This window comes from Pteropus medius, unplaced genomic scaffold, assembly GCF_902729225.1.
Source record: "Pteropus medius unplaced genomic scaffold, Ma_sr-lr_union100, whole genome shotgun sequence".
Taxonomy (NCBI): Eukaryota; Metazoa; Chordata; class Mammalia; order Chiroptera; family Pteropodidae; genus Pteropus; species Pteropus medius.
The window spans coordinates 30,781,559-30,803,469 of record NW_024355205.1 but is presented as its reverse complement, the minus strand read 5'-3'; the positions used below and the strand labels follow the sequence as shown (position 1 = coordinate 30,803,469).

General features: G+C 47.2%; 1 protein-coding gene and 1 pseudogene across 4 annotated transcripts in view; both read right to left on the bottom strand.

Moving 5' to 3' along the window:
- The window catches only part of EVA1C (eva-1 homolog C), a 66,707-nt gene that overhangs the window by 15,764 nt on the left and 29,032 nt on the right, over positions 1-21,911 (bottom strand). For 2 of the 4 annotated variants that reach the window (XM_039857392.1, XM_039857394.1), the window contains exons 2-5: positions 21,397-21,593; positions 18,299-18,422; positions 11,984-12,175; positions 1,161-1,304 (exon numbers count right to left, since the gene is read on the bottom strand). In XM_039857392.1, the coding sequence (XP_039713326.1) occupies positions 1,161-1,304; positions 11,984-12,175; positions 18,299-18,422; positions 21,397-21,593 (657 nt within the window). The remainder of the gene's footprint in view (positions 1-1,160; positions 1,305-11,983; positions 12,176-18,298; positions 18,423-21,396; positions 21,594-21,911) is intronic. The other 2 variants (XM_039857393.1, XM_039857395.1) reach the window with 2 other exon arrangements.
- On the bottom strand, positions 14,191-14,306 carry LOC120598991 (uncharacterized; annotated as a pseudogene).

Below are 21,911 nucleotides of genomic sequence, written 5' to 3'. Positions count from 1 at the left end.
GCTCAGGACATAAAAGGCTGGAGGTACAGCAGAATATGACGAGGCCATAAAAAGGAACGCAGTGCTGACACATGCTACATAGGCTAGGTAAAGAAGCCAGGCACAAAGAACCACATTCTGTATGATTCCAGTTTTATAAAATGTCCGGAAGAGGCAGATCCATAAAGACAAAAAATAGGCTGGTGGTTGCCCGGGTGGGAATTCGGGGCGAACTGGGAGGTGACTGCTAAAGGGTGCAGGATTTCTTCGTGGAGTGATAAGAATGTCCTTAGGTGAACTGTGGTGACAGTGGCGCAATTCTGTGAATCTATACATTGATTTGTACGCTTAATGGGTGAATAAATTAACGATCTGAGTATATCTCAGTGACTGTTACCAAAAAAAAAAAAAGTCTAGGGAAATCTGGCAGGAAAAGAGCGTTTCCATGAGCCCAGGGCTCGGCTCTCCAGTTACAGTGCTCTTTGCTCTCCCTTTGCTTTATGTTCATTTCAAAAGAAAAAGAAAAAAACAGTCCACACGTCAGGATGACAAACTGAAAACCCACCTTACCCTCAGAGCACGATGAACTGTTGATTCCCTTTTAAGTAGTTCTGCAAAATTGGAATCTAATAAACCAGGCATTTCATTTTATTTGAAGACACTAGGAAAACAAAATAATGCTGCCGTAATATTTCATTGTTTTAGCGAAAGCATTAGATCTGTGCTTCATGTAGATGGAACAGCTCTTGGAAGCATGGAAAGCCAGTCATTTAGGGCCCTAAAAGCAGGACTGGAAGGACAACGAGGAGCCCGACAATACCTCTGTGAACTTGCATGACATACCCATAAATTTTAGAGCCTCCTAAGAACCCAGATTAAAATCACTATTCTCAGGGATAACAATTTTACCCCCTTTGTTTGTTTTTTTCCCCTACTCTTCCTGTTAGCTGCCAATCTGATTGCTGAAAGGGCTTTTAAAACAAATTTCGACCAAAGAAAATTCTAATGCTTATCTGATGTGAAAGTCATAAACAACTAAAGGCTGAAAGAGGGGCTCTCGAATCTCGACTGTCTGGTACGACAACACAATTTCCAGAGTTGGGCTTATTGCGAGCAGCTCCTTTGTTCACACGGTCACTGCGTCCTGAAGAGGCAGCACCTTGTGGAGGATGTGTTCTTACCACATGCATAGGTGACAGTGAGGTATTTTTTCACTCCTGGCAGACAGGGGCTTCCGAAATGATGATTGTTGACAAGGACTTTGCATCTCTGCTTCCCATAGCACCTCCTGGACAATACTTGCAAAGCCGAGTAAGACAAGCAGTCTGAAAGGCAGGAAACAGCAACGAAAACTTTATGTTGCATTCTGCATGCAGCCACCATGTCAGCTTATGTTATTTTCTGTAAATAAATATATATTGAGCTGGATTTCAAATCTCATGGAGATAGTTTCCCCAATGATTTTCTGTCTCATTAAAGCACCCGATATAGGCTAAGTAACAGATAAGCAGAGCTAGCCTCATGGGCATGAGCTGGAAGGGTCCTTAGCTAGAATTATACTCTGCTGTCCCCACATTGAAATTCTTACATAATTTTAACAAGGGGTCCCATATTTCCATTTTGCACCAGGCCCCACAAATTATGTAACTGGCCCTGCATACAGAATAGGCAAAATATGTAGAACATTGAATGAAGATTCTTATTTCCGTATGAACCTTACCACTCTTTGAATATTATATTTATTTGTATTGAGAATCCATTTCCCCTAAAAGAACATAAGCTCCATGAGAACAGGGACAGTTTCTATCTTTTCATCATCTAATTCCCAGAGCCTGGCCCATTGTAGAAATCCAATAATAACTGATCAGTGAATGAATGAATGAATAAAATAAGTTAACAAACATGAGGACATGTTTTTCAGCACCCTGGCGCAATATCTTCACAATCGGTAAATATTAATTGAACATATTCGAAGGACGAGGCACTGTGCTAGGTACTGTCAGAAACACAAGTCAGTTCTCGGAGAGATCACTTCGTAAATTAAACGAATATCTAACCACTATGTTATACACCTGAAACTAATATAAAGTAATACTGAATGTGAACTGTAATTAAAATTAAAAAAAAAAAAATGAAAACAAGTCAGAAGACGCCTACCTTGTATTTGTGGGATGTAATGCCTCACAGGATGAGCAGATATGCCACCCCCAAGCCCAAAAGGGTAAGAGCAGTGGTTTTCAGAAACCACAGTGGCATATGCCATGGAAAGCTGCTGCACGGAGCTGGGGCCTGTGGCCGAGGGCTGGGACCCTGATGGTGTGTTATGTTGTTATGTTAGTCACTTGTGCCTGCATCTCCCATTGGACCACGAGCCCCTGGAGGGCAGCCTGTTCCACTCACTGAGACTCTGTGTCCCTCCCATGTAACATGACAAATACCTTTTCCACTCTATTTCTGTGAGGTTTTATAAGATGACTGCAGATGGCAAAGCCCACAGAGATGCTAGCTGTTCTCGACCAGTTGTTTCCAAGCTTGAATAACAAGTCTGTTGGGGTTAAGATTCCAGAAAGACCCTCTGCCTGTAGTAGCTGCAGGGAGCAGGATGGAGCAGTGGCCAACAGCTTGACCCCGGGCACGTCAGCCTCTCTCCCAAGCCTCAGTTTCCTGGCACGGACAGTGAGAATGGGAGGAGCTGACGTGTTGGCTGGTGTGACTATTACATAAAACGCTGCCTTTCGAGTGTCCAACACCAGCACACAGTGTACCACCATCGACCTTATCTTAGATGAGAAAACGGTACTTTTGCAAAAGGCCTCTGGGTCTTGGACGATTTACAGTCTAACATATGCCTTCTTTGGTGCTATCAAATAAAAACAAGCATATATGGTATGGTTAGAATGAAATATTAAAGCCCAGATTTATGTATAGGGGAAAAAAAAGATTGATAGAAGAATCGCCAAGATAGTGGCAGGGGATATTTTTGGCTGATGGAAAACAGGTCTTTTTTTTTTCCTATTGATTTTAAGATACTTTCTAAGTTTTTGTTAGTTTACATCGCTTTGAAATGAAGGAGCACAAAATGAACTTTCTTAAAAAGTGAAATAAAATTCACGGTTTTTAAACATGAGGGTCTCTGAGGCAATTTTTTTAGAAGTGTAAAATATTTTTGTGATTGTAATGAGAAACTATTCTTTTATTTAACTTGATTTGCCTCAAGAACCTGAAAAGTTATCGAGGAGTAAAGATGTATCCTTTGAACTTTCCTCCAGCTTATTTTTATTTTGCTTTGTGGACGCACAGGGTTGATATTTTTGCTGTCTTTAGGAGCCTTATTATTTGGGGTTCTTAACCGAATGCGTTTATCAATTGAAAAAAAAAAACCCTTTTATCAAGAGATCTGATAATGGGATATATGATTTCTATATTAGCTACTTGCATTGGGAAGAAGTAACTGTAATGTATAAAATTTTTTTTAAAGTCTAGGTTTTAAAACATAAACATTATTGTTATTTCTGTTACAAAATAAATACGTGTTTGTAGTTGAACACTTGAAAAGCACAGATAAGCCAAAACTAGGAAAATAAACAAATTCCCAGTAAATCCCACCATCAAGAAAAAAACCGTTAATCTTTCGAGAACATCCTTCTAGTCTCTTTTCTATTTATAAAAATGAGATCATGTCCATATTACTTCGTAGGCTACTTTTTCCTCTTTATTAATATACTTGTGAAAATTTGAACACAAGTATCATTTGAAAGAGCTCCCCAGTTTTTATTTTATGGCTGTACCAGCCCGGTTTGCAATACCCTATTGGTAGACATTCAGATGATTTCCATTTTTTAATATTGGAAATAACTCTATGTGGAACATCCTTAGAGCTAAATGTTTGCACACAAACAGGAGAGTTTCCACAAGAATTCTTGGAAGTAGGGTGCTTTGTCACAGGGTATTCAAAATAGTAAGGCTTTTGATACACACTGCCAAACTGTTATCCAGAAGAGACCCAATTCACGCTCCTGCCAGAATTATATGAGAGTGCCCTAGAAATCTTATCTTTTCTTACAACATAAGCCTGACTATATTCCTTAAGGCTAAAAGAGGCAGAAGAAGACTCGCATTTATAAGACCCCAACTCTCTCTGTGCCACGAGGTCTTGTGACCAGCGTGATTTACAGAGGTGCACTTTACACTCTTAAGTAACCCGGGAAAGAAAGAATTTATCTTGGCGAGAGTGAAAGAAACCACAGTGTGTTTGCAGCAAGAGGCCCAAGGTAACGCAGGTCTGACTCAGGTCTGACCGTATTCTTGTTGACATTGAGCTCTGAACCATTTGCAGGGTTTTTTTTTTGTTTTTTTTTTTGTTTTTTTTTTTTTACGTGGTTATTTCCCTTCCAGGCTGATTTCGTTTGCACCCTCTCTTCCTGGCAAACTACCCTCTACCCCAATACATGTGATAACAAGATATTCGAACTTTCAATTTTTATGTTTTTGGCTACTGTTTAAGACTGAAACTGAAGTTAATCGCTCTTTACAACCTGTGCTTATTTAGATAATTAAGCTGGCTGCTCTTAAGTTGACTCTTTTGACAGTGGGAGCCCCTGGCACCTTGATCTTTAGCTGAGAAGTCCAGGCCTGCCCATACTTGGCCTTGGGATGGCCTTAGCCCAACCTTTGAGGCCCATTGGGTGGTTTTCTTATTTTCTTATCAAAGAAATAGCAGGATCCCAGGAGTCCACCCAGAAAATGTGATTGCAGCAGGAAATGACATCTCGCAGTGGACGCCCAGCCAGGAGACCTTTCTGAAGCTCTACTTTCTGAAGTTCGTGCCCAGGTCTGTGGGAGGGCTCATTCCCCTCTGTGTTAAGATGCTGTTTCACTGATGTACACTCTCAGACCCTCCGTTCCATGTCTTTTCCACTAGATGAAGCATAAGTTCTGATGGCCTGAGTTGCTAGATCTTTCAGAAATGTCTCTGAGTTAGGGACCCCAAGACAAGACACCAGATCTATCTTCGTCTGAACTTGTGTGAAAGTAAGATGTCACTTTTTAAAGACGGTCTCACAGCTCTCTTGATCATCAGCCTCGTGCGTCTTCCCTTTTGCTTTGTAGTGGTGATGACCAGCCTTTGAACTTGTTTGCTGGGGCCGCCATAACAAGTACGATGCCTTGGGAGGCTTAAACAACAGAAATTTACTTCCTCTCAGTTTGGGAGGATAGAAGTGAGCAGGTTTGGTTCCTCCTGAGGCCTTTCCTCTTGGCTTGCTGGTGGCTGTCCTCTCCCTATGTCTCTGCATGGTCTTCCTTCTGTGTGTCTCTATGTCCTATTTCCTCTTCCTCTATAAGGTCACCAGTCATATTGGATTAGCTCACGTATGACCTAAATTCAACTTAGTCACCTCTTTAAAGACCTTATCTTCAAATATAGTTACATTCTGAGGTACTGGGGGTTAGGACTTCAACATATGAATTTTAGGGGGGACACAGTTCAGCCTCTAACAGTCTCCGAGATGGTCCCCGAGGATCTTCATCTCCTGGAATTCACACTCTCGTGCAGCTTCCTACCACAATGACTCAGAGGTGGTCTGTGTGACCCACACGGTGTGGTGCAGGTGACGGTGAGCCTTTTGGTATCACTTGCTCTGGAAGGAGCCAGCTGCCATGTCATGAAGACACTCAAGAGATCCGAGCCTTCTGCCAGCAACCAGTGACAACTTGCCCGCAACAAAAGTGAGCCACCTTGGAAGGCCAGGCTTCAGATGACGGCAACCTCAGCCAACATTCCAGCAGGAGCATCGCCAGACCCCATGAGACCCACTGCGAGAACTGCTCCATGGAGCTACCCCAGAACTCCTGCCCCACGGAAACCAAAAAGTCATAAACGTTCATTTCTGCTTTACGCCATTAAATTTGGGCTTATTTTACTGACTAGTGATAGAAAACACACATTTTGATACTTGCAAGTGGGTTGCCGGGGTGACAAAATTCTAAAATATGGGATTGGCTTTGGGACTGGGCAGTGGCATCAGTGGGAGGGACCTTGAGGAGGCTGTCAGTGGAAGTCTAAGGGCCCTGAAGAGCAACTCAGCATCTGTAACCTCCGCACCCTGAGGCCAAGTACACCTTCTGGGCAGAATTTCCCAACCTCCACAGTGACTGGACACAGGGATGTTGGCTGTTCCCCCTCAGGGCCCTGGGATTCCCTCAGAATCTTGATCTTGGCATTGGGTGGTGCCTCCCTTTCAGCCACTGTGCCATAAAAATATAATTTTCTGTGTGTGATGGCAGAGAAAGGCCAAGAAGCACTGTTCAAGGCCAGGGTGGGGCGTGTGCCCAACACCTCACCACAGCCTTGCCTGCCTGGACACCTTCCAGACAGGCCAGCCCGGGGCACTGCGCACAGGACATGAAGGCTCTGCCTGCCTTCCTCTGGGCCCAGACTTGGAGGTGAGCACCCTTACGGCCTTGACAATACCTGTTAAGAGTGTGGTCCCACTAGAATAGATCCTCAGAGCCAGGCTTCCGAGAGCACTGAGGATGCTTCTGGACTCATGATGGCGTCATACCATGACTGGGGGGAGTCACATATACATGCCCTGACTTAGGGGCATTCCTCCCCCCCATTGCCACACAGTCTCTTCCTCTTAAACTTACCCAACATATGAAGTCCATAAAACCAAACAAGTGATCAGCCTTATATAATAAACCCAACTATAAGTTCAGAAATGATGTACTGTGGGGTGGGCTAGTCACAGCATAAAAAGCATGTAAAGGGTCAATATCTCTACTCTGTCACGAGCTCATAAACATTTATGAACAGAAATGAAGATCCCAGTAGAAAAAAAGACAAAGGCTAAAGACACAATGTCAAATATGAAAACCACAAAAACGTGGGGAAATGTTCAAGGTCATTCATAGTCAAAGAAAAGCAAATGAAAAATATATAGAAAGACCATTTTATACCTATTAAATTGGAAACATGGAGAAAAATCATACATAACCCTGCCAAAATTGCAGGGGAAACTCACAGTTGTATATTGTTGTTTATGAGTAGAAATTGGTGCAAAAAGGTTTTGGAAAGAACTCTGGTGATACATATGAAGAACTGTAAACAGACCCAGGACTGCTTTTGGTATAAGCCTTCTGGGAATTTATCCCAAAGAAATAATCCAGAAGAAAGAAAAAGCTACAAGCACAAGTTCATTATACATTGCTTATAATATTTGAAAATCAGAAACAATGAAATCATCCAGCCACTAGGGAATGATTGAGTAAATTATGTACTATATAGCTCTTTAACAAGTTATTAGGAGGTGACTAACACGGTTAGGGTTTTGTTGGCCACATGGAAAAACATCCCGTGGTATAAATCTAAAGCCAAAAAAAAAAAAAAAAAAAAAGCAGAGTTCAAATGGATCTTCTTTAGAATTGTCATCGTGTAAAACTGTTCTATGCTCATACGCCATGATAGAGATGGTGAAAAATAAAAACCGGGAACGCGGAAGAGATCTCGAAAAATAAAACTCTTTCCATGGGATGGGTAAAATTTGTGGCTGAACCTTTTTCTTATTTCTGTTAAATGCTATTATGGTGCTTGTGCAGAACAATAATTGTAATCGTAATAATCATCATTTAGAAAGAACCGGAAACGTATCTGGAGCCAGCCAGCTGGGCATCCTGACCATGGAGAGTGGCACGGAGGCCTGGCTTCTTCACCACATGTGCTCCCAATGTGGTACCCAGACTCGGAAGCATATGGGGTTGCTCCAGCCTTTGGTTTACATGCAAAAGGAAAAGCATGCACGTGACCTTTCAGAGGCCCACGGGGAGACCCGACCATTGGGCCCTTATGCAAGCATCCTGCCAAGCTCACACCAGATTCTAGGGTTAAGAATGAATAACCCTTTCCTCTTCTTCAAAACGATGGGGGTGAGCTGCAGTAATCATGGAGGCTTAGAGCGGAGATCACACACTGGCAGCCCATGGCCTGGATGTGGCCTGTGAGCCTGTTTTGTTTGGCTCACACAGTGTTTTAGAATTTGGAACATTTCACATTAAAAAACAAGAAAACAAAAACAGATTTCCAGCTTCTCATGGGAGGTCGGGAGCTGTGACAACACCAGGCCCACGTTCCGAGCCGGAGATCACCCGCTGTGGGAGCCCAGGGGGGCACCTCGCTGAGGAGGGACTCTGACTCATTCACGCATCTCGGCATCGCCACGGGCACCTACTCTGAGCCAGATACTGGTCTCGTTGCTGGGAAACCAGCAGGAAGGAGACAGACGCTGTCTCTGCGGTGCTTACCTCCTCCTGGGGAGACAGACCACATGCAGAGAAGTGACTATTTCCATGTCATGAAGACACTCAAACAAGGGCACAGCTCGAGAGGGACTACAGGGACGAGGTGCTACAGGGACGAGGTACCGTGCTGGCAGGGTGCCCCGGAAAACCTCTCTGCGATGACATCTGAGCGGATTCCTGAACAACGAGACGAAGAAATGGAGCTGGCCATGCAAAGATGTGGGAGGACAACCTTCCAGGCTGAGGAAAAGCTCGTGCCAAGGCTCTGGGGTATGGATGAGCGTGGCGTTTTCGGAGGGAATGAGGGAGGGAGAGGGGCAAGACCACAGTTGGGAGACTGGATTTATTCTAACTACGATGGGCAAAGTGGAGAGCTTTGAGCAGGCGATGATATGATCTGATATAATTGAAATAAAATCTCGGCAACTGCTGAGTGAAGAAGGGACTAAGGGAGCAGAGGGAATAGGAGAGAGGGGAGGCCGAAGACCAGTCAGGAGGTGGCCTGGATGGTCCAGGTGAGAGATGCCCAGAGGGGGCTGGGAGCAGAGTGGCCGGATGTGAGGTATGGGGTGTGAGCAGAGCTCACTGGACTTGCAGAGGGAGTGGATGGGCAGCCGATGGAAGACAAAGGACCACAGAGTGTACTTTTTAAGGTGGGCGATATTAAAATGTGGTCACATAAGACGGATCAACTGATGATTTTGTGGGGCAAATACGTCAAGTGTGTTTTAAAACCTTCAGGCATGGTTTACCTGGGCCAAAGAATGAACGATTTCTTAGCATTCGGTTAGGTGGAAGAAATGTATCAGCGTGGGCAGCCAGTGGTCTGTATTTACACATGCACGCACGCACAACTCTGGCCCTTAGCGAGAACCCAAAAGCTGAGACCAGAGTCAAGGCTTCCATGTGAAACTGACAGGTGAGATAAACTTGACATCCTCAAGGTGATGAGATGAACTGGGCACTTAAGGGCCCTTTCCTTTTCCCTTCGAGCCACTTCTCACCACAGAGCACAGGGCCCCAGGGTCCAGGCACTTGGCAGTGGTTCATGAATGCAGTGAAGAGCTTGATCCTTAACCTCACAAGTACTCAAGGGGCAGTGGACAGAAGCACTTGACTGTGAAGGTCAGGGAGAGTCGGGGAGGGAGAGAAGGACAAGCAGGTTGTTTTTGGCGTGCGACTTTGCCAGAACTCCAGCTTCTAAAAACGAACAGCTAAGCAAGGGGCACAGTCTTCCGTTCACTGACCTTTCCTGCACCCACAGGGGTCATTCGTAACATTGGAACATCTGGCTGACCTGAGGATTCCTTGAACCCTATGGAGACCTGCCTCTCAGGCACAGTGTCTGCTAACATTTTCTTTGGCCGATTACTTTTCCCCTTTAAACCTAATTCCCACCCAGCTTCCCAGGAACGTGAGGCAGCAGTCTACTGACTAAACCACTCAGGCTACAGATGAACCTGCTTGGTTGACCGAATTTGTCTGCTCAGAAGAACAGCTAAAACAGACGTTACTTATTGCCGCCTCCCAAAACACGTGCCCTAAGTCAGATTCGGTAAGCCTGTGAAGACAGGGTGCCTCACCCTCGTATTAAAAAATGGAGTCCCTTTCTGTAGAAAGAGGTCAGATCGCCAAGGATGCCTCATCCAGATGAGGAGACCACATAACATGGCAAGACCGAGGACGTTCAGAAGGGCCGTGAGTGGATTTGCAGGCTGCCTCCGGCCACTCTGGGGAGAAAGGCAAGCTTGGGAGTACGGACACTCCTGTAGGGACGAGGCATCGGTCCCCTGACCTAGCGCAGTAGCAGGAACAAAGGAGGAGAGGCTGGAGAGGTTCGTTCTGAACACACTCAGATGTTGTCCGAGAGGGAGAACGTGGTTACAGAGCTCTTGCTGGGGCACGGGGCAGAGGGCGGTGCCATCGACAGACCACAGGGAGCCACCCTCACCAGCGCCTCTCTGCTGCATTTGGCAGGTGAGCCTGTTAAAGACAGGAGCCCTGTCCCCAGATATAAAGAAGAGCAGCTGGATGCCCTTCAGCGTGCCTTGCGTGTGCCCTGCCGGGGCTGCCCATCAAAAGGCCCTCGGCCATCCTGACGGAGGGGGCCTTCCTTCCCAGAATGCTGGGCGAGGGGCCCTGGTGGCACGTGTGCCTTGCAAACTGCTTTTTTGTTCTTTTTTGAGTCTTGCCTGAGAGTCTGCCTGTGTGGTAAGGTCACTACATACTCTTTTTATTTTTTTTTCAGATCCAAGATGTTACTTATGCAGGAACTTCATTTCAAAATTAATGTTTAATTTCACATGCGATCCATCAATAAATTGTAGCAATTTAATATACTGAGGCGCTCATTTCAGATTTTGATGAATTAAGTGCAACTCCTTGGGTTGTTTCACAGTAGGGCCTGTTCTCTCTGGTAAGATGGAAGATCAATCTGTTTCACCACAGATCAGATGTGCGATGGTTAAGTTTATGTGTCAATTTAGTGCCCAGTTTGGTTAAACACATCTAGATGTTTCTGTGAAGACCTTTTTAAGATACAACTAACGTTAAATCAGAAGCCTTTGAGTAAAGCAGATTACCCTCCATAGTGTGGGTGGGCCTTGACCAATCAGTTGAAGGCCTGAACAGCAAAGACTTAGGTTAAGAATTTTTCTTGAGGCTGCAAATAGAAATTTTGCCTGGGGCTTCCACCTGCTGTCCTGCAGAATCAGACTCAAAATCGAGCATCAACACTTACCTGAGCTTCTAGACTTACAGCCTGCCCTGCAGATGTGCAGCCACAACAATCCTATGAGCCAATTCCTGAAGACCAATTTCTTTCCATATATATACATATACATATATATATATATACACACAGACACATATATAATCTCTTTCCGTATATATTATATATAATACATTTCATATATACATATTATATATATGTAATATCTGTAAGCAAGCATGTAGCTATTGATATTATTATTGATGATGATGATGATAGTAGTATTGATATTGATGAGCAATCGACCTGTGTGAGGTGATTTCTCTTTCTTGTTTCTCTGGAGAACCCTAATAATAATATAGGCTGACTTACCTTAATGGATGGAGCGTCCAGGCCTGTATCTTGGCCTTCATCTCTAAGCTCCAAACTACAGACTTTTAAGAAGAATGATGTGCTGGGTTCGTCTCGACACCAAACACAGCCTCGGGGCCTTGCACTGGCTCCTCGCTCTACCTGGACACCCTCCCCAGGTATCTGCAGCTCTGCTCCACAGCCCCATCGCTCCACAAAACCGTGATCTCTGCAGCTCACCCCCACCTTTCCCACCCCCCATGTGCTGTTCCCCTGAGCACTTATCTGCATCTAAAATATGATATATTCACTCATTTATTATCTATTTTCTCATTGCCGCCTCATCCACTGTTCAGAGGTCAGCTCCACGTGGACTCGGTGTTGGCCACTGAATACTCCCTCCGCTCTGCTTAGAACAGGGCCATGCATACAGCAGGTGCTCAGGCACGGCTCGACGTGGAATGGCTGAGCAGCGGATGGATTCGGGAATGTGAGGCGAAGCGGGCCCAACGTGGTGGGTCCCTCCCTGCCCTTGGTTTGCCCTCTAACGCAGGAACCGACCATTGTGTGGATTCTTTCCCCAGGGATCCAGGGCCCTGATCCACTCAGACAGCACCCTGGGGACAGCCGCAGAAAGACACGTACCGAAGGGGGGCAGCCGCTCTGCTTCCGAGGCGCAGATGTCCCTCTCCTGGGCCCTCCTGCCGTAGGTCGCAGAGTAGATGTTGAGGAACTTGGACTCGTGGCAATGCAGTTTCAGCTCCTGGTCCTCGCACACGGTTTTGTTTTTCAACTCGTCTGAAGCAGAAACGACAATCAGCAGCGCCATCAGTTTCCCTCGGAAAAAAAAAAATGGGTGAACGCTGCCCAAGTCTGGTGCGGGCGGATCCCGGGTCCCCGATCTCAGACCGAAGTTTTAAAATCGTCATTTGAGGCCCATGAATGGGTCAGGAAATCAATTTAGAATTTAGGAAAATAAAGAAAAGTTCAGGAAAACACCAAAGTGCATCACACAAAGTAAGGATAAACGCTATTTGATAATTTAAAAGATTTTTTTCAGTTGTGTGTGTACCACGTTGGGCAAAAATGTAGACTGTCTTCCTTACTCTGGGTTGCAATCAAACCAGTCCAAAAAGCCCCACCTGAAGCCTCGCAGGTAGGCGTGAGAGGTAACCATCAGGGCAGCAGTGGCCGGTGGGACCTTTGTCTTCTGGAATTAATGAAGCTTAATTAAGCCCCAAACTTAAAACATGAAAGAAAAAAACTTCCAAATATAAACTCCGCTTTTCCGTAACTTGTAAATTCTCATGCCTTTCTCCCCCAAACGGAGAAGCAGCGGTGAGGCCAAACTCTCAGGCTGCACACGAAAAACGTTTTAGCATCTCCAGATTATCATCGGCCCTGGCGCGGGTCACTCTTGGCACTGTTCTTTAATACACGATGACGGGAACACTCGAGATTAACAGAAGGTGCAGAGCAGAAAGCAGGTTACAGGTGCTCTCAAGGCCCCGCCTCTCTCGTATTTGCACGGAGACGTGGAACCAGCAGAGGCGGGGAAAGGGAGCTGGTGACACAGCGAATGCGCAGAATGCCCTTTACCCACCAACTGGAATTCGAATGTAACAGTTTAAACTCAGAGCCAGGAAAAGGCTTGTTTTCTTTTTCTAAATAAGAACACTGAGTCTGACCCTGACATCGGAGGGTTGATCTGGGTGAGTCACATCCGCACTGCGAGGAGTTAGTTCTCCAGTGCTTTTTATGAGTAAACGCTAAATCCCACCAACGCTGAAATTGTGCCTGACTTCAAAGGCCCCGAGTGAACGATGGCCTTTGATGCAGCACAGAGGGCACGGGTAGACACACAGAGAAAGAGCTCAAGCACCCTTCCAACTGGGAGAATACGGAAAAATGTTAAGAATGCCTTCCAGGGGCAGAGCTCGCCAAAAAAGACAAGAGGAGGCGGGACGAACACCAAGCCTTATCTCAGCAAACTGGAAACTTTTTAACAGGAATGGTTTCTTCCTTTCTTTTTCTTTTTTCTTGTCTTTCTTTCTCTATCGGATTTTTTTTTTTTTAATTCTAAGAGTTTTCTTTTATTAAGGCATGTCATGAAATGCATTTATTAGCCACCATCTGTCTGATGTCTTAAAGCCCATCCATTAAAGGCAGCCTCGATGCCAGCCAAGCTCATCCAGGGAACATGACACCCCGTGTAAGGCCTCTCGTGATTCGTCCCCAGATTATGGGCAAATCATCTCCTGGAAGAGAGGGGTTGTGAGTGTCGCATTACAGGCTTGGAGTTACTGCTGTGTATGTCGAGTCACTCAGTTCCTTGGGAATGTGCTAATTCACTGTCACCTAAGAGTGACATTTCTGGGTTCTGAAAACAATGAGACCTCTAACAGAATTGCTACTTTTCTTAGAGAACTAGAATTTGTTTTAGAGCTGGGTTAGAGCGCACAGTGGTCTCAGATTAGAAAACATGTGGGCGGCCATCCAGAACTGAGTCATCAAAACCTCCCCCTCGCCCCGTGGATTTAGACGGCGAGAGCAACAGGAGCCTGGGTGAAGGTAGAACCATGATTTTGCTTAAAGGAAAACAGTAACAATTCCGCTCGCCCCCCGCCAAATTATCCCAGTTAGAGGGCAATGCAGTCGACTCATTCTTCTGTAATAATGCATACACGCATTTGCACAGCAGCGGTGGCCTTCGAAGGTGGGCGGGGGAGCGACGTGCGGCGATGGAAATATGTCATTATTGGCACTGCTTACAATCGCCGGTGCATGGTGATATTAACATGCAGACAGATATTTAGTCACTTCTATTGCGTTTTTTTTAAATTTATTATTTATGCCTACAGCACCTGGTCTTCCTAGGTGGTCTCCCATCCAAGTACTAACCAGGCCCGACCCTGCTTAGCTTCCGAGATCAGACATCGGGCTTGTTCAGGGTGGCGTGGCCGTAGACTATGAACCGTGGCTCCACTGGGGCACGAACCCAGGGCCTTCTGACTTTTATTGCATTTTTAAATTCTCTAAAGACAGTGCTCCCTGATATTGCCTGCACGCAAATCAGGCGATATCCCACCCCTTAATCATCGGTATATCACCGCCTTTCAGTCATTCACATCGTTAGCAAGAACTACTTTAATCTGCTTATTGGAGTAATAGCTACCAATTACTGAGCTCAACTTCATGACAGGTCTAAGCATTTTACATACAGCACTGTATTTTTACGGTCTTCACAGCACAACAGCCTTAAAGCAGAAGGTGCATTATCTTCATTTTACAGTTGAGTTTGGAGCCTCAGAAAGTTTCCCTGTACTACTCAAGTCACACAGCAGCTACACAGCAGACAGAAATATGAACCCAGAGCTGCCTAAATCCGAAGCCTCGCTGAAACCAAAATTCCCTGAGGGGATGAGGTTTAGGGAGGAGGTGAAGCACGGTGCACACTTGGAGAAAAGAAGGTTCTAGTGAGGACTCTTGGTAAAATAGCTCTCTAAAAACCAAACATACAAATAAGCCCTGGTTTATAGTGTTTGCCAATTTCCCTAGTGTAACTATTCAGGTCGTGGCAGATTTCAAAACACACAGGCAGAGCTGGGAAGAGATGCGTATAATTGGGTCTCAGGTCAGGAGCTGTCTCCACACAGCCCTGGGAGCAGCGATGGAGCGTCTGGACAATCGGAAGGTCATGCAGGGGCTGGACCTGGGACGATGGAGGGAGGAGAGGAGTCCCAGGAGGTGAGAGGGCTGCAGAAAAAGAGGCAGGAGGGCGCGGGGACGAGCTCACGTTCGCCTCTATTTCATCGCTGCAGTAGGAGCTGTCACCCAAAGTGCAGTGCCTCAGGACACCAATGTCCAGGTTACACGAGGAATGTTTATGTCCCCCTGAAATTCATACGTTGAAATCTTAATTCCCAAAGTGACGGTATTAGGAGGTAGGGCCTTCGGGAGGCGCTTAGGTCTTGAGGGTGGAGCCTCATGAGTGGAATTAGTGCTCTTATAAAAGAGGCCTGAGAAAGCTCCCCGGCCCGTGCACCATGTGCGGTTATAGTGGAAAGGCAGCCGGTCTCTGAAGAGGGAACCCTTGGCAGACACTGGATCTGCTGGCCCCTCGATCTTGAACTTCGCAGGCTCCAGAACTGAGAGAAACAGGTTTCTATTGATTATAAGCCACCTAGTTTATGGTATTTTCTTACAGCAGTTAGAACGAACTAAGGCTCAGGCTTTGCCCCTGGAATCTGTAATACATGGGGCAACCGGAAGGGGCTTTACAACCCCATTAAGGCAGCTCCCTGCTTAAATGCTGCCCTACAGATAGGGTCCACCTCCTTCTCTGGCCCTTGGGGCCCAGGGTCCTGCTCTGGCAACCTGGCCAGTGCTCCTGCTTGCTCCCTCCAGCGCCCTGAACTCTGGCCACGGGCTTCTGGAAGGAGCGATTTTCCCCAACCCCCACGCCTGCAGTTCTTAGCTCCCATCGCTTGCTGAAAGCCCTCTCTGAACCCCTGCTCGTCCATTCCTCTTCTGAGCCACTCGTGCAGGACCAAGGGCCTCTCCACGGAAGCCCTGCCCCTGCTCGGAACCATGAATACATTTGTGTGATTCCACAAGGAACGGGCAAGCACCCGCTAGACTGTAAGATCCGGCTACTTAGCGGGGGGCTCCCCTGTGTTTTCCCAGTGCTGAGTGCAGTGCCTGCCCCCTGCCAGGTGAACATTTGCTGTGTCAACACAGACTGAGCACCGCTATTGGGGGTCATCATGGTGAACGACAGAGACCCTGCCCTCCTGATGCTAATGTTCCAACGTGTGCGCGCGTGTGTGTGTGCGTGTGTGTGTGTGCGCGCGTGTGTGTGTGCGTATGTGTATTATTCACAAAGAAACAAGGTAAATCAACATGGTGATGCTGCCTTAAAGAAAATAAAGTAGAATGCTGTCATAGAGAGGGTGGGCAGTACACAGGGTGGAGTTGGGCGTGAGATGTCTTCCTTAGATTTCTTTTTTGGATAAAGACGGTCTCTCTGGAGAAAGGTGATATCTGGCCTAGAACCTAAATGAAGAGAAGCAACTGGCGAACTAAAGATCTCAGTAAATGCTCGCTGGATGAAGGAACGTTTGAAACTGCACAGAATAGAACCGCCACCCAGGAAGCCTCTGCAAGATGTGAGTTCTCTTCATAGCCCACCTGGCCCCACACCTGTGCACACTAGGTGTTTAATAAGTGCTTGCTGAAATGAACTTAGTAAAGAAACTTGACCGCGCCCCATAGTAGCAGGCTGTGGTCTAGCACTGACTTATCCAAGTTTCTGCCAATTTCACAAGGGTCTTTTAATTTCTTCTAGAGGCTGGTCCTTCCCAACTTTTGATTATGAAAAATTTCCAACATAAAGAAAATGTGAGAGATTATCACAGTAAATGGTCACACTCCCACCACCTAGATTCTCCCATTGTTAATATTTTGAACAGGAGTTGCTTTAAAAGGGATTATCTTTCTCTCCATAGTAGGAGGGCGGGAGAGAAAAAAGAAGGCAGAGTCGAGGGCAGTAAAGGGCATGGTCAAGGGCATGGCCAAGGATGTGGTCACTTTTGAGGTTCAACCACGGGAGGGATGTGACTAAGAACAGGAGTTGATGAGAATTTCGGGGTGGGGGCGAGGGGAGTTAGGCTGTTCTGCAAAGTTCGGGCCTACTCGTGGGTGTTTGTGATTGTGTGTATGTGCGAGTGAGTGTGTGTATTGCATGTGTGTGACAGAGTATACATGTATAATAGGATGTGTGAGTGTGACAGTGTGCAGGTGCAGTTGTCTATGTCTGTGCGTTGTGAGTGTTTGATAGGGTGTATGTGTGTGCAAATGAGCGTATGTGTGAGTGTATGTGTGAGTGTGTGTGTTTCAACACACAGCACGGGGGCAGAGCCACAGGGCAGGTCTGAGGCATCTGGGCCGTAGCAAGGAAAGCATTTGAGACAGAAGCCCAGAGATTCGCTGAAAGGATCGGGGCTCTCTTGGCAGACGCACACGTGGCCCAGTGCCTTGCCCACCTCTGTCACCTAGGCCACCTGTGTCTTTGAAGATGCGGGCTTTGGGGGCAGAAAACACCGGAGAACAAAATGCAAAAAAATGAAAACGATTGTATTGGGGTGGCAGTGCAGAATTTGAAAAATCGTTATTGCTTTCATTTTGGTTAAAGGTCGTTGCTATAACATTGCTTGTTCTTCAACAAGTTTTTGGAAGATTCCCAAGACCCTCTGATGCTGCAGCTACCTACAGTGTCTCTCAGGCAGACCCCCTAGGCCTGGAAGTGTGACCTACTTGTTCAAGAGCAAATATTTCTGACCTGCAATGAGTTAATCCTCAAACCGATGTGCGTGATAGAAATGGCAGAAGTCGACAGAGGAGAGTAGAAGAATTGAATAAGAAAGGTTGCTCCAACCCGGTCCCCTTCCTCTTTCTTTCTTAGGAAAAGACACTGTGTCATGAGCCCCTGCTGCACACGGAAGAAGCCAGGTCGCAAAGGCCGGAAACTGTGGGCTCAGGAAGCACCTGTGCCGCTGGCTCTCTGGGAGGGACCAGCTGCCCTTTAGTCGGGCGTCAGCATCACTAGATCTTCTCTGACGAGGAAAACTGGTTCGTCATTTTGACGAAAAGCAATTGCAGTCTCTTGCCACCCTGGTCTTTAGCATCGATACCACTGAGTTTTACGTATCAGACAGGATTTTTAAAATCCAGGCATTTGTAAGAATGCACACGGGTACATATGTGTGTGAACACACACACACTCACACACACTCAAATACACACAAACTAAAACACTGGGTCGGGTGGGGCCCCGACACTCCTATGAACCAGTGTTTTGAAGCTGGACCAACGCCAACTGGCGGAGAGTTTTTGTCAGGGGTGTGAATGACACAGGAAACCCGCGCCCCAAGCACACTGTCCCCCTCAGTGGTTACTTACTAGGTTGGCATTTAAAGGAGACCAGGAGGTATTTACTGCTTCCTGGACAAAAGTCAGGTCCAAATACACGGCTATTGACCAGGAGGTGGCAGGCCCGCTGGTTCTGGCATTCGTCCAGCACCTTCTAAAATGAGGGGGTAGAAAAGGGACAGGCTTGTAAACCACACACAGTGTCTGTGACACCCCACACCTGGGCTGCTCTGGGCTCTGAGAAGGAAGGGGACACCTGCCTGCCTGGCCTGGGGCTTGCACGGAAAACCTCTGTGCTGCTATGAACTGTGTCTAAGAGGAAAGCACGCACTCGTGGGTGATCGGGTTGACCCCGTCCCCCTGTCCTTCCCAGAAGAAGACACCGGATCCAGCAGTACCAGGTCCCCCTCAAAAAACCAATCTCCAATTCGCTTCAGCTGGAACCACTGCTGATAGTTTTGGCAAAAATGCTGGCATCACAGATGGGTCAGGGAACATGAGCAAGATCAGAGTATGGACCGCATGGGACTTGGAGGTCCCCCCGCGGCTTTAAAGCTGAGAGGGTCTGTGAGGACCAGGGATCCTAGTTTAGATCCTCCTCCTTAGAAATGGCTCCACATAGGCCTCAGGGGAGCTCAGCATTTGGGGAGGCCTTAGAGATCCAACCCCAAACTCAGGCCAACAAATAAAAACCGAAAGGCTGATTCCCACCGTGGCCAACTTCGAGGGCACGAGACCCACTTTTCCCCTGAGGAGCATTTTCTTAGTGGAACCCTCAGGCTCTCTGTCGAACGCTTGGCTTAAAAACTTTCCTTCAACTCCCTCTCTCTCTCCTGATTTTTTCCAGGGAACTCACTCCTTTGTGAATGAATCTACTCTATGGGCAGCTCATGGGGCCCCTACACTAGGTCACAGAAAGGCTTAGCATCTCGCAACTGTTCTTCCAGCTTCCGGCTCCCAAGTCCTGCCCATGACAAACGCAGAGCTCCTACACTTGATTTCGGTGAAAAGAACACCAAGGACAATAAAAGTGTTCCCAAGAATCCACTTATTCCTGTTGGATCGAATCTAGCACAGATTCACGAGCACATCTGAGTTGCCATGTTCTCACAGTAGCTCACGGAATATCTCCATGAAGGATGCCGGTCTACCAGGTCTCACCCGTCACCTCAGGGGCCCAGCAGACGTGTATAAAATCAGGGGAAATGCCCAGGGAGACCCCAAGGACCCCCGAATGACGCTGCACATTCTCATGGTGGAGGGTCATCATGAAATGACTCAGCCTTGGAGGGCTCTATGTGTTACCACAGAGTGGGACTCAGGCAGGGCCGTTTATAAACTGTGTTGCAGCTGAAAAATGCAGAGAGGGGACTTCTGTGGACATTTAGTCATGGGTGGCACAGCTGAGGTGCTCCCTGTGTGGACGTCAACCTGTTCTCTCCCTACATGAAGCAACCTCCATCTGAGGAACACCTTGCCTCAGCTCCCAAACGCAGTTTGAAAGACACGAAGGAAAGGGTCTCGATCTCTGGATGAAATAGCTCTGCGCAGGGATGTTCCTGGCAAATGAATCCTCTGAACAACATCAGAATCGTGTTCACAAATGCTCACTTGACCTGGTTAGGGGAGAATCCTCTTCCTTCAAGGTGGCCTGGCAGAGGCAGACACTACGCTGGAGGGTGAGGTTGGCAGCCACACTTCGGAGCTCCGGGATGCCAGGCCTTCGTACTTTGGCAAAGCAGGCACTGCTGCCCTGTTGGCACTGACCGACATTCTTTTTCTATGCTTAGGAGGGCAGCAGACAGCCAGGGTACCGGGGACTGGTGGTCAGGGCGGTTGGGTGAGGAATGGGGCAAGCCAACGGGATGCAGCTCTTGGAGTGGATCCAAGGATGGGAGTGCGGCGGGCCACACAGGAAAAGTAACTGCAATGTGTTGTCTCTCCTGAGGGTGCGTGAACCGCATCTAATGCATTCATTCAAACAGTTGGCTTCTTTGCCGATCACATGACTACCCAGCTACCACGATGCTTGGCATGGAAGCGATAAATGGCGCGAGAAATAGAGAAATCCTTACATTATCAGGTGATTTTTGTTTCTCTTCTTCGGGCCTTCGGGAGGGCCAGCTACGTAGCATTAAAGCTAGTTCCATTTGTCCTGAGTCTTCCTAGGAAATTTATCTTTCCCCAGATCTCCTACAACTGATGAAATCAAACCGACATCTAGCATGCCACCTGCTCTAACGACTCTGACTTCAACGGAGTCATATGGAACCGTGAAGCCATTAAGAAAATCGAAGGCCGAGTGACTCCGTAATGCTGGCCAACTTGTTAAAAATGTTGAGGGGTCAGGGACAGTGGAGCAGAACTTCTGGGAGAGTTGAAAGCCATGGGTAGTCTAAAACTATGTCTGAATTTTGAGTTTTGCCCTCCTCCTACACCAAATTTTTCCCTAATTCCAACCACAAAAAGAATGACTCAGCCGACCGCACCGCCCCCGCCCCCAAATTCCTGGTACTATCCGTAGAAGGACGAATCCACAGAGGCTGCCCAAATAAGCTCCAAATGAGAACGACATGGTGATCAACAGCTGGAGAAGCGAAACCATAAACAACAACAGACAACCATCGACGTTTCCCTTCCTTGAGTGCATTCTCAAAGTCAGTGATCATGGCCTCAGGCATCAGCCTCACAGAGATCCTTGTGGTGTTCGCTAAAGAATCCGCAGCCTTCCAGCTCTAGGCTCTAGCGGGGCACTGATGGGGGCTATGAGCCTGGAGGGCGAAGCCTAAGGTGATTGTCCTTGGCTCTATTGCGGGGAGGAGTCTTGTCTGCGAATGCATTTGCATTGCAAGTGCGTTAAGGGAGCTCTTTGATAAGGAGGAGTTCCATTTAGACTTTTTTGGTAAAGGAGCCTTCCGAGAAGCAAATAAGAGCTCACCTGCAACCCTGGCGATTTGCAAAAATTGGGATTTTCATGAATCGGGTGGGCTTTAGGTGAACTATATAATCACAAGTGTATAAACAGAAAGAGAGAGAGACAGAGAGACAGAGAGAAAGAGAGAGAGAGAGAAAGAGAGAGAGAGAGAGAACCGTTTTATTATCTTAAAACATCTACGAAAAAGCAGTACCTGCAACGTGGTGGGCGCCACACAGGTTAAGCCGTCTTCCCTCTGGGAGGCGGGCTGCTGGGCACTACATGCTCGGTAATCTTGCCCATAAAATGCCGATTGGACACTTATCGTAGAATGCCGAGGACACTGGAGATTCAAATAGTCCCCATCACAGGCATAGGCGGTGTGGTTTTGCAGGAGTTTGGTTAGGTAACCTGGAAAATATTCAGCCGGGTTACAAGAGGCCCAGGAACTCACCACTCCACAGATGTTGGAGCTGGACGACCTCAGCTCCCCCAGGAAGGGGCTGGACCGTGAGGAAGATCTGGGGTGGAGCTTACTTGGAAGCTCCGTGGAGAGGACCCCAAACTAGGCCGGGAGCTGGGGCTGAAGGAGCAGAAGTCAGTTTGCCCGTCTGGGCTGGATGCCTTGGCCTGAGATGGCATGTTGAACAGCTCTGCAGGCCCTTTGCCTTCAGGAAGCACTGAGAGCTTGGCCAGGAGCCAAGATGTCTCGAATCATCTTTATAAAAC